Genomic DNA, 19,264 nt, shown 5'->3' on the forward strand with positions numbered 1-19,264 from the left:
ATCTCTGTGTGGGTAGTCATTAAAATGTCAATGTAGTTTAAGAGGTCAAAGAGGCATTAACAACATGAGATGTGAATTAAAACAATTATTTTGGTGCAGATTTGTGCGTTGATGTGCACTAACCTTCTCATTTCTGTCTGGCTCTGACCTCTCCTGGCTTCTCTAAAATGCCTGCATTAAGTCATCTACTCCTCCCATGGACCTTCTCACACCACACTGCTCCTGTTGTCTTGCATGCGAGTGGCACATGAGCCGACTTTCACTGGGAGCTCAGCCCTGCCCTTCCTCTTCCCATGATGCAGAGAGTCCCATTGCTGGGACTGTACCCGCACCCACAGGGCAGGGGCCATGGCCAGAGCCTTCACTGACCGCTCTGTGGCATGGGAGGGGGCCAGAGCACCTGCCGCAGGATGGGAATGGGGCCCTAGCCCCCACCTGCCAGAGCCCTGTGGCAGGCCCAGGCATGGGGGGACTGGATCCTCATGGCAGATTCCACGAGTGGGAGTGAGGGAGTGAGAGGCTAAGACTGCCTCAGGTAGAAGTCCTGGATCTCCCCTGACCTGGCAAATTCCTGTGTGTGTTTGACTCCTGCTACATGCTCAGGAAGAGAAATGCAGCTCCCTTTGCACATGAACAGCTAATACCCCACAGGGTACCACAAAACATGCTGCCTTGAAAAAAAAAAATAAAAGGTTCTTTGGTGAGATGAGTTCGTGACTGAAAGGTGTTTCCTAATTCCCCTCACAAAAAGGGTACTATTAATGACTTTATAATGTACCACTGGCACTCAGACTGTACACAGGTCAAATTTCGGCACTTCACCTCAGAAAGGTTGCTGACCCCGAACAACAAAATCCTCACCAGAATAATCTAATTTCTTTTCATTCTCCCTCCCAGTCCTTTCACTTTACTTCACTCTGTAGCTAGTTCTCCCATTTTGGCCTTGGTGCTTATGTCATGTTACTGGAACACTCCCCCGGTCCTCATCCACCAAGCACTTTCTCTTCTCTCTCCACCTAGCACAGTGAGGGCATTAATCCTGACTGAGGCTCCTAAGCCCCACACATTACAAGCATAAGAATAAATCCTATCCTTCTGAGTAACTCCTCTGTGCAGACAACCTGTATGGAACACTTATCCTGCGTTTGTCTTATTTAAATTGTAAGCTCTTTGGAGCTGCCATGTAAATTTACGGTTATTTAATACTATTTACTGAAACCACAATGACCACACCCTGCTCAAAGGATGATAATCTAAAAGGACAGACTTCCCTGATCTTCCCGAATTTAAAAACAACCACAGTGTCTAAATACAATAATAGACCAGGGACTGGCTGGTCATAGTGTCATTGATTGCAGTGGAGCTCTACTATTTTAAACCAGCTGAAAAATCTAGGCCCATATTTCAGTGCCTCCAAACAGACATCAGAAAGATTTAGGTAAATGATGACATAAGACAACATGTGTCACCTTTTTCTATTCTCTTTTCTTAACTCAGGTTGAAAGATCAGTAGGTGATATAAAATAATGTAGCGTTATAGCTACTAAGTATTAGAGAATAAATCAGTGCACAGATTGTGAAACGCTGAGTTTCTTAAAAATAAATAAAAATAACCTGAGCAATGTAGCACACATCCCTTTAAAAGAACATAGTGTACTTTTATGTAAAAAAACAACTGACTAATAAAAAAAATAGCACTTAATATTTCAAACAGTAACATTGTAAAACATTGCCCAAGGGATACAAAAAAAAAATACATTTATTTTGCAATAATTTTCCTCTGGGATTATATCACCATTTAAGTATTTTTTCCTTCCCTCAAGCGGTATTTTGCAGTCACTCTCCTTAAATCCAAGCACTATGTAGAAATAATTCTGTGGAAAGAGGTGTTAAAATTAAACTCCTTTTAATGCTTGCGAATGACACTATCCCTGTAAATTAGAATATTCATTCAATCACTGCTGCTCCCATTGAAACAGCCACTGGATCCATTGTGAATGAAGAGTATGCTAAGAATGGCAGTAAAACACACAGTAATCTAACTGGAAAAAAAAACAGGGCAACGTGGAAAAAGAGCCAGAACACAGGCTGCAATACAATAGAGCACTTAAGCACTGGCTTAACTTTTAAAGCATGTGAGTAGTTCCTCCAAAGGCAATAAGGTTATTCATGTGATTGAAGTTAAACGCGTATTCAAGTGGTCTACTAGGGCTAGAGGAAGTAGTCACCAGTGACACTGCATGCAAAAATTTAATCCAAAAGTAGCTAGCCATATTTCATACTATGAGACTATATAATTTCATGCAGATTCTGGTGACTACACAAACAACTTTCACCTTGATCTTGCATTTAACTGGCTACCAACCAACAGGAGCCCTTATGGATATGCTCTGTATAGTCTCTCCTCTGCAAGAGATCAATTTCAATGTTTAATTTAGCTATTTTGTAAAAATTTCATTTGGCATATTGTGGAGACAGCCATAATTTAGGACATTCTTTAACATTCTCATGGGAGTGATATGACAACTAACATGTTCCAAATTCAATATTAGAAATATTCCAAGTTTAATAGTAAAGAGAGATATTGTTAACATTAATTACACATTTATTTCACTAATGCAACTAGTACCAGTATAAATTTCTGTGGCGGAATGACCATTAAGTGCAGTAGCTCTTAGTTATATTCTAGGTATTGTGTTCCTTACTTGTTTTCAACACACATCTGAAGCAAGTCAGCCTTTGCTGCAGCTGTAGGAATGGGAAGAAGGGTTCTTCCAGAAATCATTCCCTTCATAACATGTGCTTTATTTTTTATAATTTCCGTATGATGGTCCATGTCTTGTGAAATAAAATGTGGCCAGGATACATGGTTTTTCTTATTGGAAAGAACAGGCACTAGCACCTGAAGGCAGAGTAGGGAAAGAAGTGTTACAAACCAATTCAATGTTTAAAGTTTCTCAGTAGTACTTCACAACTTGGTGCTTCTTTAGATCTTGAGTGGAACAACTAGCACACACCAAAACTAAACTGAAGCATATGTCAGAAACAAATGATTACTTGCATCGAAGTCAACTTTTTAATTTTTAGTATGCATGTTTCTGTTGATATACACACTTTCAAACCTATTCCCATTATATGGTCCACAAAAAGAATATAAATATGTACTTACATTGGTGTGATTCTCCCCACAAATCATCTGAGCCCCAACACTGAGGTTCTTTTTCAGAAACTATGAAGTATATTGTTACTTATTTCTCCTCCACCTTTTCCCAAACAGAAGATAAGGGGGAAGGAGGGAAGAGGGAGAGAAATAGATAGCCAGGTCACTGTATCCAAACTTTCCCATCAACAGCCAAATCTCCACGGCTATGTCTACACTAGCCCAAATCTCCAAAATGGCCATGCAAATGGCCACTTCAAAGATTACTAATGAGGTGCTGAAATACATATTCAGCGCCTCATTAGCATGCTGCCAGCTGCAGCTCTTCAAAATTGCCATGTTTCGCATGTCGCGCAGCTTCGAAATCCTATCAGCAGATAGGAATAAGGGGATTTCAAAGTTGGCAGGGTCCTTTCCGTTTCTATAGTACATATTGCTGTACTTTTGAAGCAGTTAAGCCCATACTTAATTTTATGCATGTGTAAAAAGTCTCGGGGGCTAACTGTTAATAAGTAATTTTAAAAAACAACAAGCAGTCCATGAAAGTTCATGACCTAATGCATTTGTTAGTCTAAGGTTCCACAGGACTACACATTGTTTTCAAGCATGATTATTGCTCACAGAAGTTTACAATCAGTCAAAAACAATGAGAAGTCCTGTGGCACCTTATAAACTAAGATTTTCTTTGGAGCATAAGCTTTCATGGGCAAACACCTGCTTCATCAGATGGCTGTAGTGGAGATTCCAGAGGCAGCTCTTAAATATACAGGCTCATGAAAAGGAGCGAGTACCCATCAAGAAGGCCAGAGTTGACGAGGTCAATTCAGTCAGGGAGGATGTAGCCCTCTTCCAGCAGCAGATGTGGAGGTGTGAACACCAAGAGAGGAGGACCTAACCACATCACATCATAGGACCTAACCAAATAAATCATACCATCTGGAGCTCTTTCACCTGCACATCTACCAATGTCATTTATGCCATCACGTGCCAGCAATGCCCCCTGCCATAGACATTGGCCAAAATTAACAGTCTCTACATAGAAGAGTAAATGGACACAAAATCAGAAATCAGGAATGGTGACACACAAAAACTTGTAAGAGAACACTTCAATCTCCCTGGACACTTAGTAGGAGACTTCAAAGTAGCAATCCTGTAACAAAAAAAAACTTCAAACACACACTCCAAAAAGAAACTGCAGAGCTACAATATATTTGCAAGTTTGACACCATCAATCAAGGATTGAACAAAGATTGGAAATGGCTGGCCAACTACAAAAGCAGTTTCTCCTCTCTTGGTGTTCACAATTCCACACCAGCTGCTGGAAGAGGGCCACATGCTCTGTAATTGAATTGACTTCATCAACTCTGGGCTTCCTCTTGATTGGTACTCCCTTCTTTTCATGTGCCTGTATATTTAAGAGTGGTCTCTGGAATCTCTACTACATACATCTGACAAAGTGGGTCTTTACCCAAGAAAGCTTATGTTCCAAAATGTTAGTCTATAAGGTGCAACAGGACTTCTAATTGTTTTTGCAGATACAGACTAACGTGGCTGCCCCCGATACTTGTCACAATTAAGCAAGTGCTTAAGTGCTTTGCTAAATGGGAGTAGGACATAGTTCTTAAGTGCTTATATGAATCAGACCTAAAAAGTGAATACATCAATTAAATCTGTATGCCAATAGAGACTTTAGGGTTACTTGTTATTACATGAGTGCTCATAGACTTCAGTCAGGTTGGGTTCCGATTAGACTCAATGAGCTTCCCACCTTAGGCTTAATGCTACTAATTGTTCATTCAGAGCCCACCTGACTTCTGCCTGTGCAGGACTCTTTGCAGGACTAGGGGCCTTAATTTAAAACAGAACATAAAAATGGATGAAGGAAGGGTGAAGGATAGGGAAAGCAGTGATACAGCCATGTTTTTCCGTAGATTAGCTGAGTACATAATTTGAAGTTACAAGGCTTAAATCTGATTCCCTGTGTTAGAGACGAATCAGCAATAGCCTCAGCTACCCACCTGCCTTTCTACTATTAGTTATTTTGCAGGCACCATGATAACATGCATATTAAGAGTGCATACCAGAGGATGGCACTGTGAACACTAACTCTGTTCCCTCTTTGGTATTCAGTAATCACAGTAGTCCCCCCACTGTATGAAAGAGATACTCTTAAAATGATAACTATAGTATTTAGAAATCTGATGGAACTTTGTGGAGTTTCCTGAAAGAGAATCATTACGTGATGGTTTAAGAACTGTCTTTGCATACTAAAGATTGGAGAACCACCTTTAACAAGGCAAATTTATAATGGTATGCACTACATTTATCTTCATTTAAGCTGTAAAATAAGTTTTATAAGATCTCTTTTTTCAAAAAAATAGATTCATTAATAAACAGCATTAAAAGAAAAGATCCTCTTTGTTCTATGATGCAGTTCTAACGCCTTTTGAGTAACAGCAAACTTCCTGTTTGTGAAAGGATACAATAGGTGAGGTACAGTTCTACTACAGGTTGAATCTCTTTAACCCAACACAATCTCATCTGGCAACATTCATAATCTGGCATGATTCTAGTTAGCCAGATGACCACTTATCATGCTTGTAGTCAAGTTTCCCATGGTCCCAGGAAGTTTGTTTATAGCCACCATTCCTGACTCTGTTTTCTGTTATTTAGAAGACATTTAGGGGTAAATTACATCTAAGAGCCCAGTAAGCAGTGGAAGTGTTGGTAATGCTACTACACAATATTGACCTCCCGTGGTTCAGCAAATTCTCTTGTTCGGTACCAATCAGGTCTCAAGGGTGCTGGATTAGAGAGGTTCAACCTGTGCTACACAGACTTCTTGAATCTTCAGTGCTCTCATGCACCCAAGAGTGGGTTTGTGTGTATTAATTAGCATTACTCCTCTTGTAATTTACTTGATTAAATCCTTACAAAATACATACAATTCCTCAGATTCTTTCAGCTCAAGTCCTTTAGGGCTTTCCATTTACCATTGGTTTAAAGCATTAGGTCACAACTCTCTTTGGCCTTGTCTACACTATGCAGTTTTATTGACAAAAATCAGGTTTCATCAACAAAACAGCGGAGTTGTACACATATCATGACCCTCCTGCCAATTTTAACCCCCTTGCTACACCTACAAAATAAAGCCACTCTGATGGGCGGCCCAGACCTTGTCATGACATAGCTAAAGCAACACAGTGTCAGTGTAGACAGTGCACTTGCTTATATCAACCTAACTGACCTCTGGGAGGTCAATGCTCATCATTACTACTATGGTCAGCAGTTTGAACTTCATTGCCCCGCTGGTTAACAGACACATGATCCTCATTTAAAAGGTCTTTTTGTAGACTACCCAGACATTTTGTCCCCTCTTGTCAATTCAACTTCTAATCCCCAAAGGCACTAAACCTTACCACCACCCCTCCAAAAAACTCACCACATTTGGGACTTTTTTACAAGCAGTGTGCAAATGCCAGTGAGAAAGAGGTGTGTGTGACTGTGATTCAAGGCTTTGAGTATGTCTCAAAAGGTCTCTGTCCGTGGTTTCTGCAGATGTGCTATTGAGGACCAATTCTTACAACACCAGCGGAGCATCTCTGTCAGATTAGGAGGTGAACCAGGAGGATATGTTTAGAAAAGTGCTTTAGTCAATAGATGCAACACATAGTAAAACAAGAGTGTGCAGGTAAACCATGAAAAACTCAGGCTGGATAGTCTAGAAAGGAGACGTGAGCAGGAGTGGATAACAGCTGGAATGGAATAGATAAGAAAGGTACTGGAGGGACAGTTAGCGATGCTCAGGTCCCCCATAGTTTTGCAATCTGAGCGCACACATACAGCCAATATAGACAATAGCCATTTCATGCTCTCCCCAGATTCCCCCAACACATTCCTCACATGTTCCTGTTCCATCATCCCTGACAATCTACCCCTAGATACCGGTTTCCATGAGGAAAACTGGAGTTGTTAGAGCATGAACCAATAGACTTCTCCCAACGCCATGCCCCTTTTATAAAATACGTGTTGTACCCTTTAATTAACATTTAGTCTTTTAAGCAAAAAAGAGTCCTTATTTGTGTAACACACACTAGTTCCTGCTAAATTCAAATGCTGTGGCTATAGGCAGGAACATTTTCTTACTACAATTAAAGCTCAGGAAGCATTAAGGGGTCATTAAGCTCGGGGTCATTTAAGGCATCAGATAAACACTGCCTGACCAAATGCATCACATAAAGAGAAATTATCAGTAATTGTCAAAAAAATAAAAAGCTCCTTCAGAGCCTCTCGGGGTCTAATAATCTCCCCCATCCCCACTGAGGCCCTTTAATTGCTCTGTGTATCTGCCTATTCAAGATCAGTATCCACATGATCCACAATAATGTGCCACCCCTGGGGAAACATTTCCCCCTTTAATTTGTTGATGTCAGTGAAACGGCCCCACTAATCCAACAGTGGCTTGCAAGGCCATCGATGAGTAGCCCTTTTGGTTGGTGTACTCTATTGCAAGATGGTCTCAGAACAAACTTGGGATGTGTGTGCCATCCATCTCTCCCCACCCCAGTTAGGGAAGCCCATTGCTGCAAAACCATCAAGTATTTCCTGAACATTACCCAGAGTCACAATCCTTCATAAAAGGTCATTAATGGCCCTGCACACTTGCATCACCACAGCCCCTACAGTGGTCTAACCCACCAAACTGGTTCACAACTGACCAATAACAGTCCAGATTTCCCAGCTTCTACAGTGCAACGGCCACTTGTTTTTCAAATGATGGACTCCTCTCACTCTGGTGTCCTTGAGCTGCAGAGAGCAGGTAAGCTCTGCACACATTTGTAGGAAGATGGCTTTCTGTATCCACTACTTGTCATCCCATATGTGCAAAATGATGCAATCCCACCACTCATACTTGTTTCCTGAGCCCAGTACCAACAGTCCACCATGGGTAGCTGCTTTGTCAACACCAGCAGCAACCTTTGTTTCCTTCCACTGCACACAAGCAGGGCTGGGATCTAGATTCCTTTCCGTTTCCCAGCTCATGAAATACTGCACAACCAGTCACGTTGGGTTCATAATGATCATCTGGTGACCAGCAGGGCAGAATCCATGCTTTCAGGCATAAATGGCGGGGCTGTTAAAAAAATGGCACAAAATGAACTTGGAAGCCTGTGGGAAGAAAGAACTGCATTAAGGACAGTAAGTATGTCTCCATAGTGGCAAGTTACACAGTGGGATAGCTATTCACAATGCAAGAGGACCAACTGTGGATGTATTCTGCTGACACGCATAGCCAGTGTAATTAAAATAGCATATGGTTTTTAACTCTGCAGTGTAGACTAGGCCTAGGAGCTCTGCCAGGTCCATTCTAACCTTTGGGTTTCTCTCCAGGGAAACTTTCCCCAAGGCATTTTCGTAACTCCAATCTCTGAAATCAATTCCTTCTCCAGTCTTCCTTCCTGGCTGGCCCTGGTGACCCACCCTCATCAGCAGCAGGGTTCTTTCACAGAAGAGCATCCCTGCATTTCTCTCCTGATAATAATTTCCCCTGGGAACTCTCTTTTTAAGCCTCAGCAGGTGGTTAAGGGACTCAGGCACCTGAAACCCATTCCCAGCATAGTTACTGATCTTCTTTGAAAAGGACCTATCCTTAAAAGGGCAGTGCCTTGAAACAGACTATAGTGTTAAAAGGGATACAGAGGATGAATCAGAAGTAAACTATATTAAGAAGACTACACTAACTTTCCCAGGTTTACAGAAACTGCAATGGCTTGGTTTTGTTTTGAAGGGGAAGTGAAAAGGCGCAAGTTGTTGGATTTTTCATTTTATTTTCTTATTTTTGTCGAATACTCGCTTGTGGTGTGAAATGTTATTGCATACTGTGAACACCTTTTTCAGCAAGAACACAAGGAGCTCTTAATGAAAAGTCTTGCTTATATACTAAACAGACATGATCATTTTAAAATGCCTAACCCTTCCATTTTTCATCCTTCCATACGCTTGCTACTTTTAAAAAAAATATTTAAGTGTATTTTTTCAGTGTTTGCTGAAGTCTTTTGAATCTCCTTGGATGTAGGTAACCAGCAATACATGAAGAGTCTCAAGTTATGCAAGATCTTTAAATCAAGTGCTTGAACAGGTGCTACTGTTGTGAAATTCTCATTCGATTTCTGCAGAATATATCAGGAAGGTAAAACAGCTCAAGTAGCATTCTCTGTATGACTTGTTACAACTAAATTCCAAATGCTTGTTTGCTGCTGTAACATCCTCCATAGCAACAAACCAGGAAAAAAGTAATTAACTTTTAACAGGAAATACATTTGAGCAAATTGAGTACATTGCCATACCAAATGCACCAGGTTTCACAAAGAACAGAATCCCAAGTAAATGTGGGATCTGAAGCTAAGACACCACATAATGGATATATAGTTGATCCCATCATCAGCAAACTTCCCTCTTCTTTTCATTATAGTTTGGGGCCTCACTCCCTCTCTCTATCAACTTTTCAAATCATTCACTTTTCACAGAGGCTGACAAAGTCAAGTTCCCGTTGAAATGGGCTAAACCCTGCCTCACTGTAGTTAATGGGAGTTCTCTCACTGATTTCACTGGGGCCATGACGTTATCCTTTCTCTTCCCAGTGTAAGTTTGCTGAAAGTTCTTTTACCTGTTTGGCTCTTAACCAGCTTGTTTCCACTGGCCCCCCAAGACAATAACTTCCTCTCAAATACAAATACAAGGACACCACAGAATAAAGTCCAATTCAAGGTCAACAAAGTTCTGGCCAACATAGTGAGAAGCTACAGTGACCTTTCTAGTTTTAGCATCTATCATTATTACTGTTTTAATTTTTAAAAATATTTTTGGATTATTACATCTTAATTGCAGACAACCGCAACTGCAGCAATCCTTGAATTACTATTAGACACCAAGAGGTTAGAGTATTGGCCTTGTAAGCCCAAGGTTGTGAGTTCAAGCCCTGAGGGGGCCTTTCAAGGTTCTATGGCAGGTTAGATTGAAAAGGTTAGACCTTTTGAGGTCCCTTCCAGTTCTATAAGATGATGTCTTGAGGTCCCTTCTAGTTCTATAAGATACAATAGGTATAACCAAAGGCAGCATCTACACTATGAGCTAAAATAGTCTTTTTTAAAACTGATTTAACGCTAGGTTTTATAAATTCGATTTTGCACATCCTCACCTTCCCACAGGCTCCCCACAAAATCGACTTATTGCTGACACACACAAAAATTGCCAAAATTGACTGCTGCAGCAATGCATTATGGGAACCTATCCCACAGTTCCCTGAGCCCTGTACCATTCTGGGTACTTTCCCTGGTGCAGCAAGAGGGAAAAAAAAATACCCACAGCCACATGCAGGGTATCTGACAACATCTTCCTACAGTTCATTTCCCTCATTCCCCTGCCGGTTTAATCAAACACCCCTTTTTCAAAGCAGAATCTGGCTTGCCTGTATAACAGATGTGCTTTTTATAAGTGAGGGGAGGGGAGAGGTAGGAAAGCGGATAGGAAAATGATTTCAGGCTTCCCAACCAACAGGTTTTCAAAATGGGATGCAAAAGCACTGGAGTACATGTTTGATGTTAAGTGGGGAGAAAGGGTCACATAAACCAAGGGGACTCGTAAGATCGGCAGGGCCAAAAGCCACTTGGGCCCAGGGGAAAGGCTTGGATCTGGATTTAGAACTCCTGGCAATGATGATCTGCAGATGAAGAATTTTGTCTCAAAGGCCAGCCACTCTAGTGACAAATTTCTGAATGTGCGTGAAAAGCGGAGCTACAAGCTGCCGTGCAAACACCCTTGCGTCCACTCCTTTCCAGCCAATATTCTACATGGCACACCAGGAGGGAGCCCGAGATTCCCTGGGCCCTGAAGGAATCCCCCAGGAGGTCCCAGGAGCCAGCCCGGAGCAACAGAGGTGGGTGCCTCCTGGACTGGGCCCAAGGCGCAGACCCTCCTAGACCTGTGGGGTGAGAAGGAGCTACGCCAAGACGCTAAGGTGAAGCATCATAATGCGCAAGCCTATGCCAGATGGCCACCACCCTGGAAGGATGAGGCCACCTCTGCTGTAGCATAAGTCCAAGCAAAGGGGAAGGAGCTACATCTGGGCCCTGGATGCTGGCCAACACTTCAGGACAGGACCCACCACCTGAATCTGGGTTTAGATCTCCTGGCAAGGAAGATCCTCAGTACAAGAATTTTTATCCTTGCATCCACTCCAAGATCTGGAAATGTACGTGTAAGTAGACGTGTGTTACACTGAAAATGCAATGGATCATTGAATCACTTATGGTTCGGTTGGTCACTGTGAGCCTTACTTGGAAAACTGTGGTAACTGTAGAGCTTCTACATTGCCTTTAATGGCCTTTGGATCAAGCCCATACAAAAATTTGGTCTCAAAGAAGAGTCACTGTAGTGACAAAGTATTTTATTTCTGTTGACCAAAAAGGCCTCCAGATAGCCCATGGGACACTCTGTCCACAGTAATTAATGCTCTATGGTGCTTGCCTCTGGCAATTCTTAAAGCCACTAGGAGCCCAGGAAACCCTGTGGCAGGACCCACCACCTGCCCCAATGCCCAGCAGGTCCAGAGGAAAGTTTTGGCTCTGTACTTCGACCTCCTGGTAAAGATGATCCTCAGAGCAATAATTTGCAGCCTTGTACCCAATTCATAACCTAGAAATGTACATCTAAGTGCATGCAGGCATTACAGTGAATATCCTCCCTAACAACTTTCAAAGACACTTCAATGTGACTACGGGTAATGGGGAGCCCGGGGTTAATTATGGAGAGGGAGCCTGAGGAATTGCAGAATGAACGACGAACGAAAAAATCAAGACCCTGGTATTTGACATAATGAACAGTTCGAATTGGAGAAGCAGACCCCACAGAGAATGGGTAGATGATACAGCAGATTGATGTGGAGCTAGTCTACAGAAACTAAGCCACTTCGCACCGGACGGGGAAAGATGGAAGGAAATAGTGAGAGAGGCATCAGACACCAACGAGCGCTGAGCCCATGGTTGTTGATGATGATGATGATGATCCTGAGACATGGCTGCCACATTGGACTGAATACACTTTAAATTCTTTAACGAGTATCCGTTAGAGGGCAAATCTGGTCCCAGCCCCTGCCTCTGGGCACTTGATGGTCTTAAGCCAGCCCCAGAATATCAGGTGCAAGGGAGACTTCCCACTAACAGCTGCCAGCCCCTGATAGAGATGTCACCTGGCAGCCGCAAGGCCCAAGAATAGCAGCTGGCCTCCAAGTATCTTTAGCCATTGAGGGAGACTGCCGCTGGGCAGCTGCAAGGCCCCTGATTAGCTTCCAGCCCTGGAGTATCTTTAGCCACCAAGGGAGACTTTTCCCCCAGGCAGCTCCAGGACCCTCATCATGCACAAGCTGCCTGACACCATGTTCTGCGTGTCCTTTTATTGGTTCGGGGTCAAGCTACATGATGCAGCCGGGTGCAGAAAAGTTCCAGACTGCATGGCGCCTCTCAGGGAGGGAAAAGAGGGATTTGAGGGGAAGGGGGGAGAACAGGACAAAATGTAAAGGGCTGAAAAAAGTTTTTTGTCCTATCATACAAGCACAACCCCCACTCTAGCTGTCATGTGGTGCAGGAGCGGGGCAGCAGCCGGCACCAGCATAAAAAAAGGCAACTAGCAGAGGTAGACACAGGACCACAGACTCCACAGCCGCACTAATAGCAAAAGAAAAAGATTTTTCAGCCTGTCGGACAATCATGACCCTACAACCACGGGCTTCCAGGTGCCAAATTAAAATGGTCTCCTGTTGCCAAATTCCTGTGCACCTTGGAGCGCTGGAGATGGAAGAGGACAGGGCAAAGAACGGTGGGGCACATGTGGGACATGTCTGGAGCTAATGGATTCAATTTGAAAACATGGCACTTCTTCACTACCCTTCAAAATTTGAGATTCAACCTGAACACGACACCCATCAGGTTACAACAATATCATGATATCAATATTATGCTGATTTTAGTCGTCAATAAATCAAGCTAATGGAATTTACAGTGAAGACAGGCACTTAGTAAAGTCAGGCTAAATGCCTTCAAAACTGATATGATCTCATAGTGTAGAAGCAGCTGAAGCGTTTCACATAATATAAAAATGCTTCTATGCAACAGGAAATCACATGCATACCAAATGAATGATTTCTGATGTCTGCCTCATTCCATACAAATTATCTCATCCAGTTTTTTTCCTATTTTTACTCTAAGAAATAGAATAATATAATCAAGGAGTGACAGGATTTTTAAACTTCGCATGTATATTTATTTTCAGAGATAGGTTCTGCAAGAATGTAGTGAAATTTTCATTTAGATCTATTGGAACTAAACACCTATTAGTGAGGAAATCTTAATTTATATACTCTCCTTATCAAGACTATACCTTTTCCTCATAAGTGCAGGAACTAAGGGTGCGGGGGAGGCTGCCGCACACCCTGACTTGAAGTGGCTTCCATCATCTATAGCAGGGGTCAGCAACCTGTGGCTCTGAAGCCGCAGGTGGCTCTTTAAAGAGCCACTTGTGGCTCCAAGAGCTGCCACTACTGACTCCTCTTGTGGCTCTACAGGCCACTTGAACAAAAATCTAAATTTAGTTGCCTGCCATTGTACCAACTGATTTTAATTTTTTTTGTTTAAGCGGCAGCAGCAGAGCCACTCAGCAGTCAGCTGGAGCAGGGAGCCCAAAAGAGAAAGCTGGCTGGGCAGGGAGCCACCCCACATGGGTGGAACTCTAAGCCAGCAGGACAGCTGCAGGGATAGCAGATGAGCCTGCTCCTGTCAGAGCCACGCAACCACCCTGAGAAGGAGGAGGAGACAGTGGAGGGAAGCAGTGGCCGCAGCAGAACTGAACGCTTTAGCTGGCTGGGGTGGGGACAGGAGTTTGGGGCTCAGAGGTGTTAAGTTTGGGGATGGGGGCAGATTTGCAGGATAGGGGAGTAAAACCCCCATCTCGAGGCAACAACTTTCTAATGGATACAAAATTATTGTGTGTGCGCACTGTTCTTAAAATAGGTGTGATAAAAAGCATGGCTTGACATTATTTATTAAGGAGTGTTTTGTATTCACACATATTGCAGGTCTTGAAGGATTGATTTTGCAGCAGAATTTGAAAACATGGCTCTTCTCACTATTTTGGTTGCACACCCCTGATATATGGGGTTGACAGTTTGGCTCAATGATTCTCACTTAAAAGCTGTTCCCCCCAACACACCAGTTTTCTATGAAAGATTCAGATGCAAAAAAAATTATGAAAGCTATTTTTAGTTACTTAAATCAACATAGACATAACCTGGAGTAATGACTGCATATACTGTTAATTTTTGGTATGAAACTCTACCATCTATTTCAATATGCCTGGATGAGAGAGAATAACTGGCCACAGGGGAACTGACTCAAACCCCATCTTTCATACTGACATCCTTTGGACAAGAGGATGTCAATAACCCTCACTAAATCAGAGTTGCTAAAAATAGGTTCTAGATTCCTGAAAAGAATCAAGCCAGTACTTGATCTATTACTACCAGATTATACAAGAATGTTCAGCATTTGCTTTATGCTGCACAATTCAGATGATGTCACTTCAATTACAACAAAAATAAGACAACATACATGACAACACTGCTGCCATCCACTCCTTTGTGGCCTCTCTAAGCAAACAGATTAACTGCAGTTTTATTGTGATTTTTAAAAAGTTTTACCAGTGTAAGAAGTATTTTTCTGCAATCCCCTATCTGGTGTAGGATTATAGGTACATATGCAAGACTCACATTTTAAATTTTAATCACGGATGTTTAGTTCTACATACCTTTTCTATTAAATCAACCACTTGTTCTAGTGGTGTTGCAGACAACTCTTCAAATAGTAAGTCTTTTTTGTAATTCTCCACTCCAATGCGTTCTGTGGTCTTCATAATGCAAACCGTTTTTTGTTTTAAATCACTTGGTATCTAAAAACAAGAGAATCATAGGTTATCAGCTCTAGAAAAATATGATCTTTACAGTACAAAGAAGTCAGAAAATAAAACACCAATAATAGTCTTTTAGATGACATAATAATATCGAAGACCTGGTCAGACCTGCTGGGACTCAGTGCAGGGAGCAGAGCAGAGAGGTACAAACATAGCACCTTTTCAGAATCCCTGTGCAGAGAGAGTGTGTGTGTGTGTCCATCCAAAACTTGTACCTAGACCTTGCACTTGCCTTAATTTCTGATTTTTAACCTGCCTATTGTTGATCTTTTGCAAAAAGGCACCATTTAAAAAAACTCTCAAAAAGAAGAACCCAAACCTGTACTGATATAGAGCTGTGGCCACATTTCCAAATAATAGTGTGATTGTATCTCAGGGTGGATGAAATGAGCCCCACATATGATGCCTGTAAAGTACTTTCACATGATATACAGGGCCAAATTCTATCCCTTGACGTATACCCATAACTTCCACTCAGTACAAGCCAAAGGAATGTTTCTGAAAGGAGTTTAGCTTAATTATTAATTCACATCCAATAACAAATTAACTTTTTCCAGAGCCACATTCCCTTTTCATGGAAGTGTTAGATGGACAACAAGCAGGGCCTAAATTTTCAATTTTACATTTCATTGAAGTGGATTTGACAGCTGTGAAATTTCCCATTGACTTCTTCCCTTGCTCAGAATGTGCTCTGAAATCTAATACTTCATTAAAAAACAAACCTAGTCTTCTGGAGTTTAAAATGAAACTATAGGTTGAGCCTCTCTAGTCCGGCACCCTTGGGACCTGACCAGTGCCAAACGAGAGAATTTGCTGGACCACAGGAGGTCAGTATTGTAGCAGCATTACTTACACTTCTATCACTTATCTGGCTTTTAGAAGACATCTAGAGTGTAAAATACGGCTAAATAACAGCACAGAACACTTAGAGCCAGGAATGGTGGCTTTAAACAAACTTTATGGGATCACAAGAAACTTGGTCCAGCTAATTAAAATCAGGTTGGATTACAGATGTTGTCAGACAAGAGGGCGCTGGACTAGTGAGGTTCAACAAAGAAACTAATGTATTGTCACCTTGTATTGTAGCAACTGATGTATTGTCATCTTCCAGGAACGTGCAGATAGCCTGAAATCAAAACTCCAAGAGTTTCCCAGCCAGCTGCCAAAACTTTCAGAGCTTCACTCTTACTATGTCAACCACGCAACAAACGTATATGTTTTCAATAAAAATCTGCATCATAAAAATTGAAAATGTGGGGATGGTACACAATACTGGATTTAAACATAGAGAAAGACAGAGCTGACCTATTTACTGTATTATTTATATTCTTATTTATTTGATTAAAAATCTCAGTTTAAGCAACCATACATTTTCCACTCAGCCACAGAAAATAGGTGGTCTTGCAACAGAACTCGGAGGCTTGCCCAGGGCAAAGCTTTTTAAAATTGTCCTATAAACTGTTTTCAAATACAAAGCCACAAAGGTGCTTCTTTTCCTGGATTAGGCCTTATATTTAAGGCACTATTGTAAAGATATTTTAAGACCTGAACTAATTATCTTTACTAAAGTTAAGCAGCACAGAGCTAATGGTCCTATCAGGCAGTGGCTCAAGGCACTCATTTTTGTTGCGTGGACTCTTGTCCCATTGATTTGACACAATTAAGTTGAATTTCCTCTTTTATTCCTTTGGTAAGAGACATGAGCAATAGCAGAATAGTACTTTAGGGGTCAAAAAATGTGGGTCAAAAGGGCAAAAGCTGAGATTTTTTTAAAATTAATTTAGGGAAATTGGACAGTATACCAGCCAAAGGAACTCCTTTTATTCCCATAAAAACCCAATTCTGGTGGGTAGAAACTGTCTTGGAGGACACTTACTTGTATTACAGTCCTTGTGGAATAACTGTGTTCGCCTGTAACTTCACAAATAACAAGCAGTCTTATAGCACTTTAAAGACTAACAAATGTATTAGGTAATGAGCTTTTGTGGATAAGACCCACTTCTTTAGATTACTGGAGTAGACAATTAGAATCCAGGGTTTGGATTTGCATTATGTTACTAATAAAAGCTTCTGTAGCTGACAGCCAATGAATAAGGCTTTTAAAAAAAAAAAAAAAATCCAGTGAGGCAGACGCCCAAAGGGTATTTTAAGCAAGTGCGCTGATATACTTAGGAATCAAAGTATTAACTAAAGAACATACATACACAATATTAAGTACTCAAGTTCCTTGCACTTCCTTTCTAGCTAAAGCCAGCAGTTTGTTAGCAACTACATTTAGCAGGTGACATTCTGGCCTCACTTAAGCCAATGACAAAACTGCCACTGAGTTCAGCAGAACCAGCATTTGACCTATGTATTTTCAACAGGATAGATTAATATTCTAGAGGGTTCAGTCCTCTCCATTACTATGGATGAGACTGTATCCCTTACACTCAGATGGATGGGCACTTACTCTCCTCCATGAGTATTCCAATTGACTTAAATGGATCTGTTTATGTGCCTATGCACAGTGTGAGGACCTGCCCTTCCCAATCTGATCTTAATTTACCCAAATCACATTTTAAATGCAGTGATACTCAAACCTGAGTGGTTCACAGTGAAATCAGCAATCAGCATTGCCAAACAGACCCGTAGTTGTGTGAGGTCATGGTTTCGTTTACTACAATACTATATATTTTACAGACACACACACACACACACACACACACAAGTCTCACAGTAAATAAGTTAATAAATTGATACTATTATGTTAAACAATTTAGTTAACACAATGTTTTACTATCATGTGATGCAAAGAACCACAGGAGACGCATTAAAAAGCCACTTGCTGCTCCCAAGCCTCAGTCTCAGTACCACTGGTTTAAAGGGAAGACCCTTGAGGATAAAAGTAATGGCTGACACCGAAGTCGTTCCTGCAGAGTGTATTAATATAGCTTAAAGTGAAATTCATTTCAATAAAATGTTTATCTATTTCCAGTTATTTCCCTCTAAGAATCATTGCTGTAAGGGACAAAAATGGAAGGGTCTTAATGTTGCTAGTGATGGCGGGTCAGATAAAATTAAACTCTGCTCCCACACCACTACCAATTTTGCCCATATCTAGCAATTAAAATACTTCACTCTGCTTATTAGAAACTCTTAACCCTGAAAGAGCCAAGAAGGGGATTGCACTTTTCATGGCATGCCTTACGGGCTCTGTTCTATAAAATTTCAGCAAATATAACTGGAATATCCCAAAGGGTAAAGTACAGTACATGCAGTTCAAACTTCCGCACCTTACCTTTTGCATAGCTGTTAACATTCCTGCCCGAGGGGAGCAAAACAGCAAGAAACCTGTCTCGGTTTTGTCCAAAAACTCCGCTAGGACTTTCTGGTTCTCCTCCTTTTCAAGGTATTTGCTCCATTTTTCTACTTGGAATTTCAGCAAAAGGGCCAAACGCTGCCCCACAAACTGGACCCTCTCATCTTCTGAGAAACTTTCTTCCTGCGCTGCCTCTTGCTTTTCCTCCTCCATCTCGGGACCAAGAACTGCGGGGGCTGCTGGTTGGAGGGCGTCCCCCGCACCAAGTTTGTGCTCAGGGAGTAACCTCCCTCTCTTCTTCCATTCCCGCCTAGGCAGGAGCTGCCACTTTGCGTCCCCTGGCAAATGCACCAGCGCTAAAGTTCCTTCCTCCCCTGCCCTGTCTTTGGCGTTCCCCTGCGGCTGTCTCGCTGCCCCGCCTAGGGCCCCGGTCAAGCAGCCAGGGAACTCGTTGCAGCGCTGCCTGTTGCAACCTCAGCGACCATAAATTGCAAGGCAGCAGCGTCCTGTTTCCTTGGGGATGACGGAGCCCCTGAGACGCCCCTCCCCCCAGGGAGTAAATCACACCTCTGCCCAACCAGGGCAACTCCTTCTGGAACGAACCACCGCCGGGAAGGGGGTTGGGAGAGAGAGAATTGGCAGCTGCTCGGCGGAGCCAGGCGAGACTGGGAGGCTCAGAAAGCGGTGAGGGAAGTTCGAGCTCCGCTCTCCCTTCCCGCAATGCACAAGTGGTGCAGTCCTCGGCAGGTCGGTGCTCGCGGAATTCGGAGAGCGCAGTTCCTGGG

General features: G+C 42.2%; 1 protein-coding gene across 1 annotated transcript in view; it reads right to left on the reverse strand.

Annotated features, from left to right (window-relative positions):
- DNAH11 (dynein axonemal heavy chain 11) overlaps window positions 1-18,931 on the reverse strand; it is a 327,231-nt gene extending 308,300 nt beyond the window's left edge. The window contains exons 1-3 of the mRNA XM_074984643.1: window positions 18,459-18,931; window positions 15,017-15,157; window positions 2,706-2,902 (exon numbers count right to left, since the gene is read on the reverse strand). Of these exons, the coding sequence (XP_074840744.1) occupies window positions 2,706-2,902; window positions 15,017-15,157; window positions 18,459-18,692 (572 nt within the window). The 5' untranslated portion in view covers window positions 18,693-18,931. The remainder of the gene's footprint in view (window positions 1-2,705; window positions 2,903-15,016; window positions 15,158-18,458) is intronic.
- Between the last annotated feature and the right edge of the window lie 333 nt (window positions 18,932-19,264).

The sequence above is a fragment of the Carettochelys insculpta genome, chromosome 2, assembly GCF_033958435.1.
Source record: "Carettochelys insculpta isolate YL-2023 chromosome 2, ASM3395843v1, whole genome shotgun sequence".
In the NCBI taxonomy this organism is placed as follows: Eukaryota; Metazoa; Chordata; order Testudines; family Carettochelyidae; genus Carettochelys; species Carettochelys insculpta.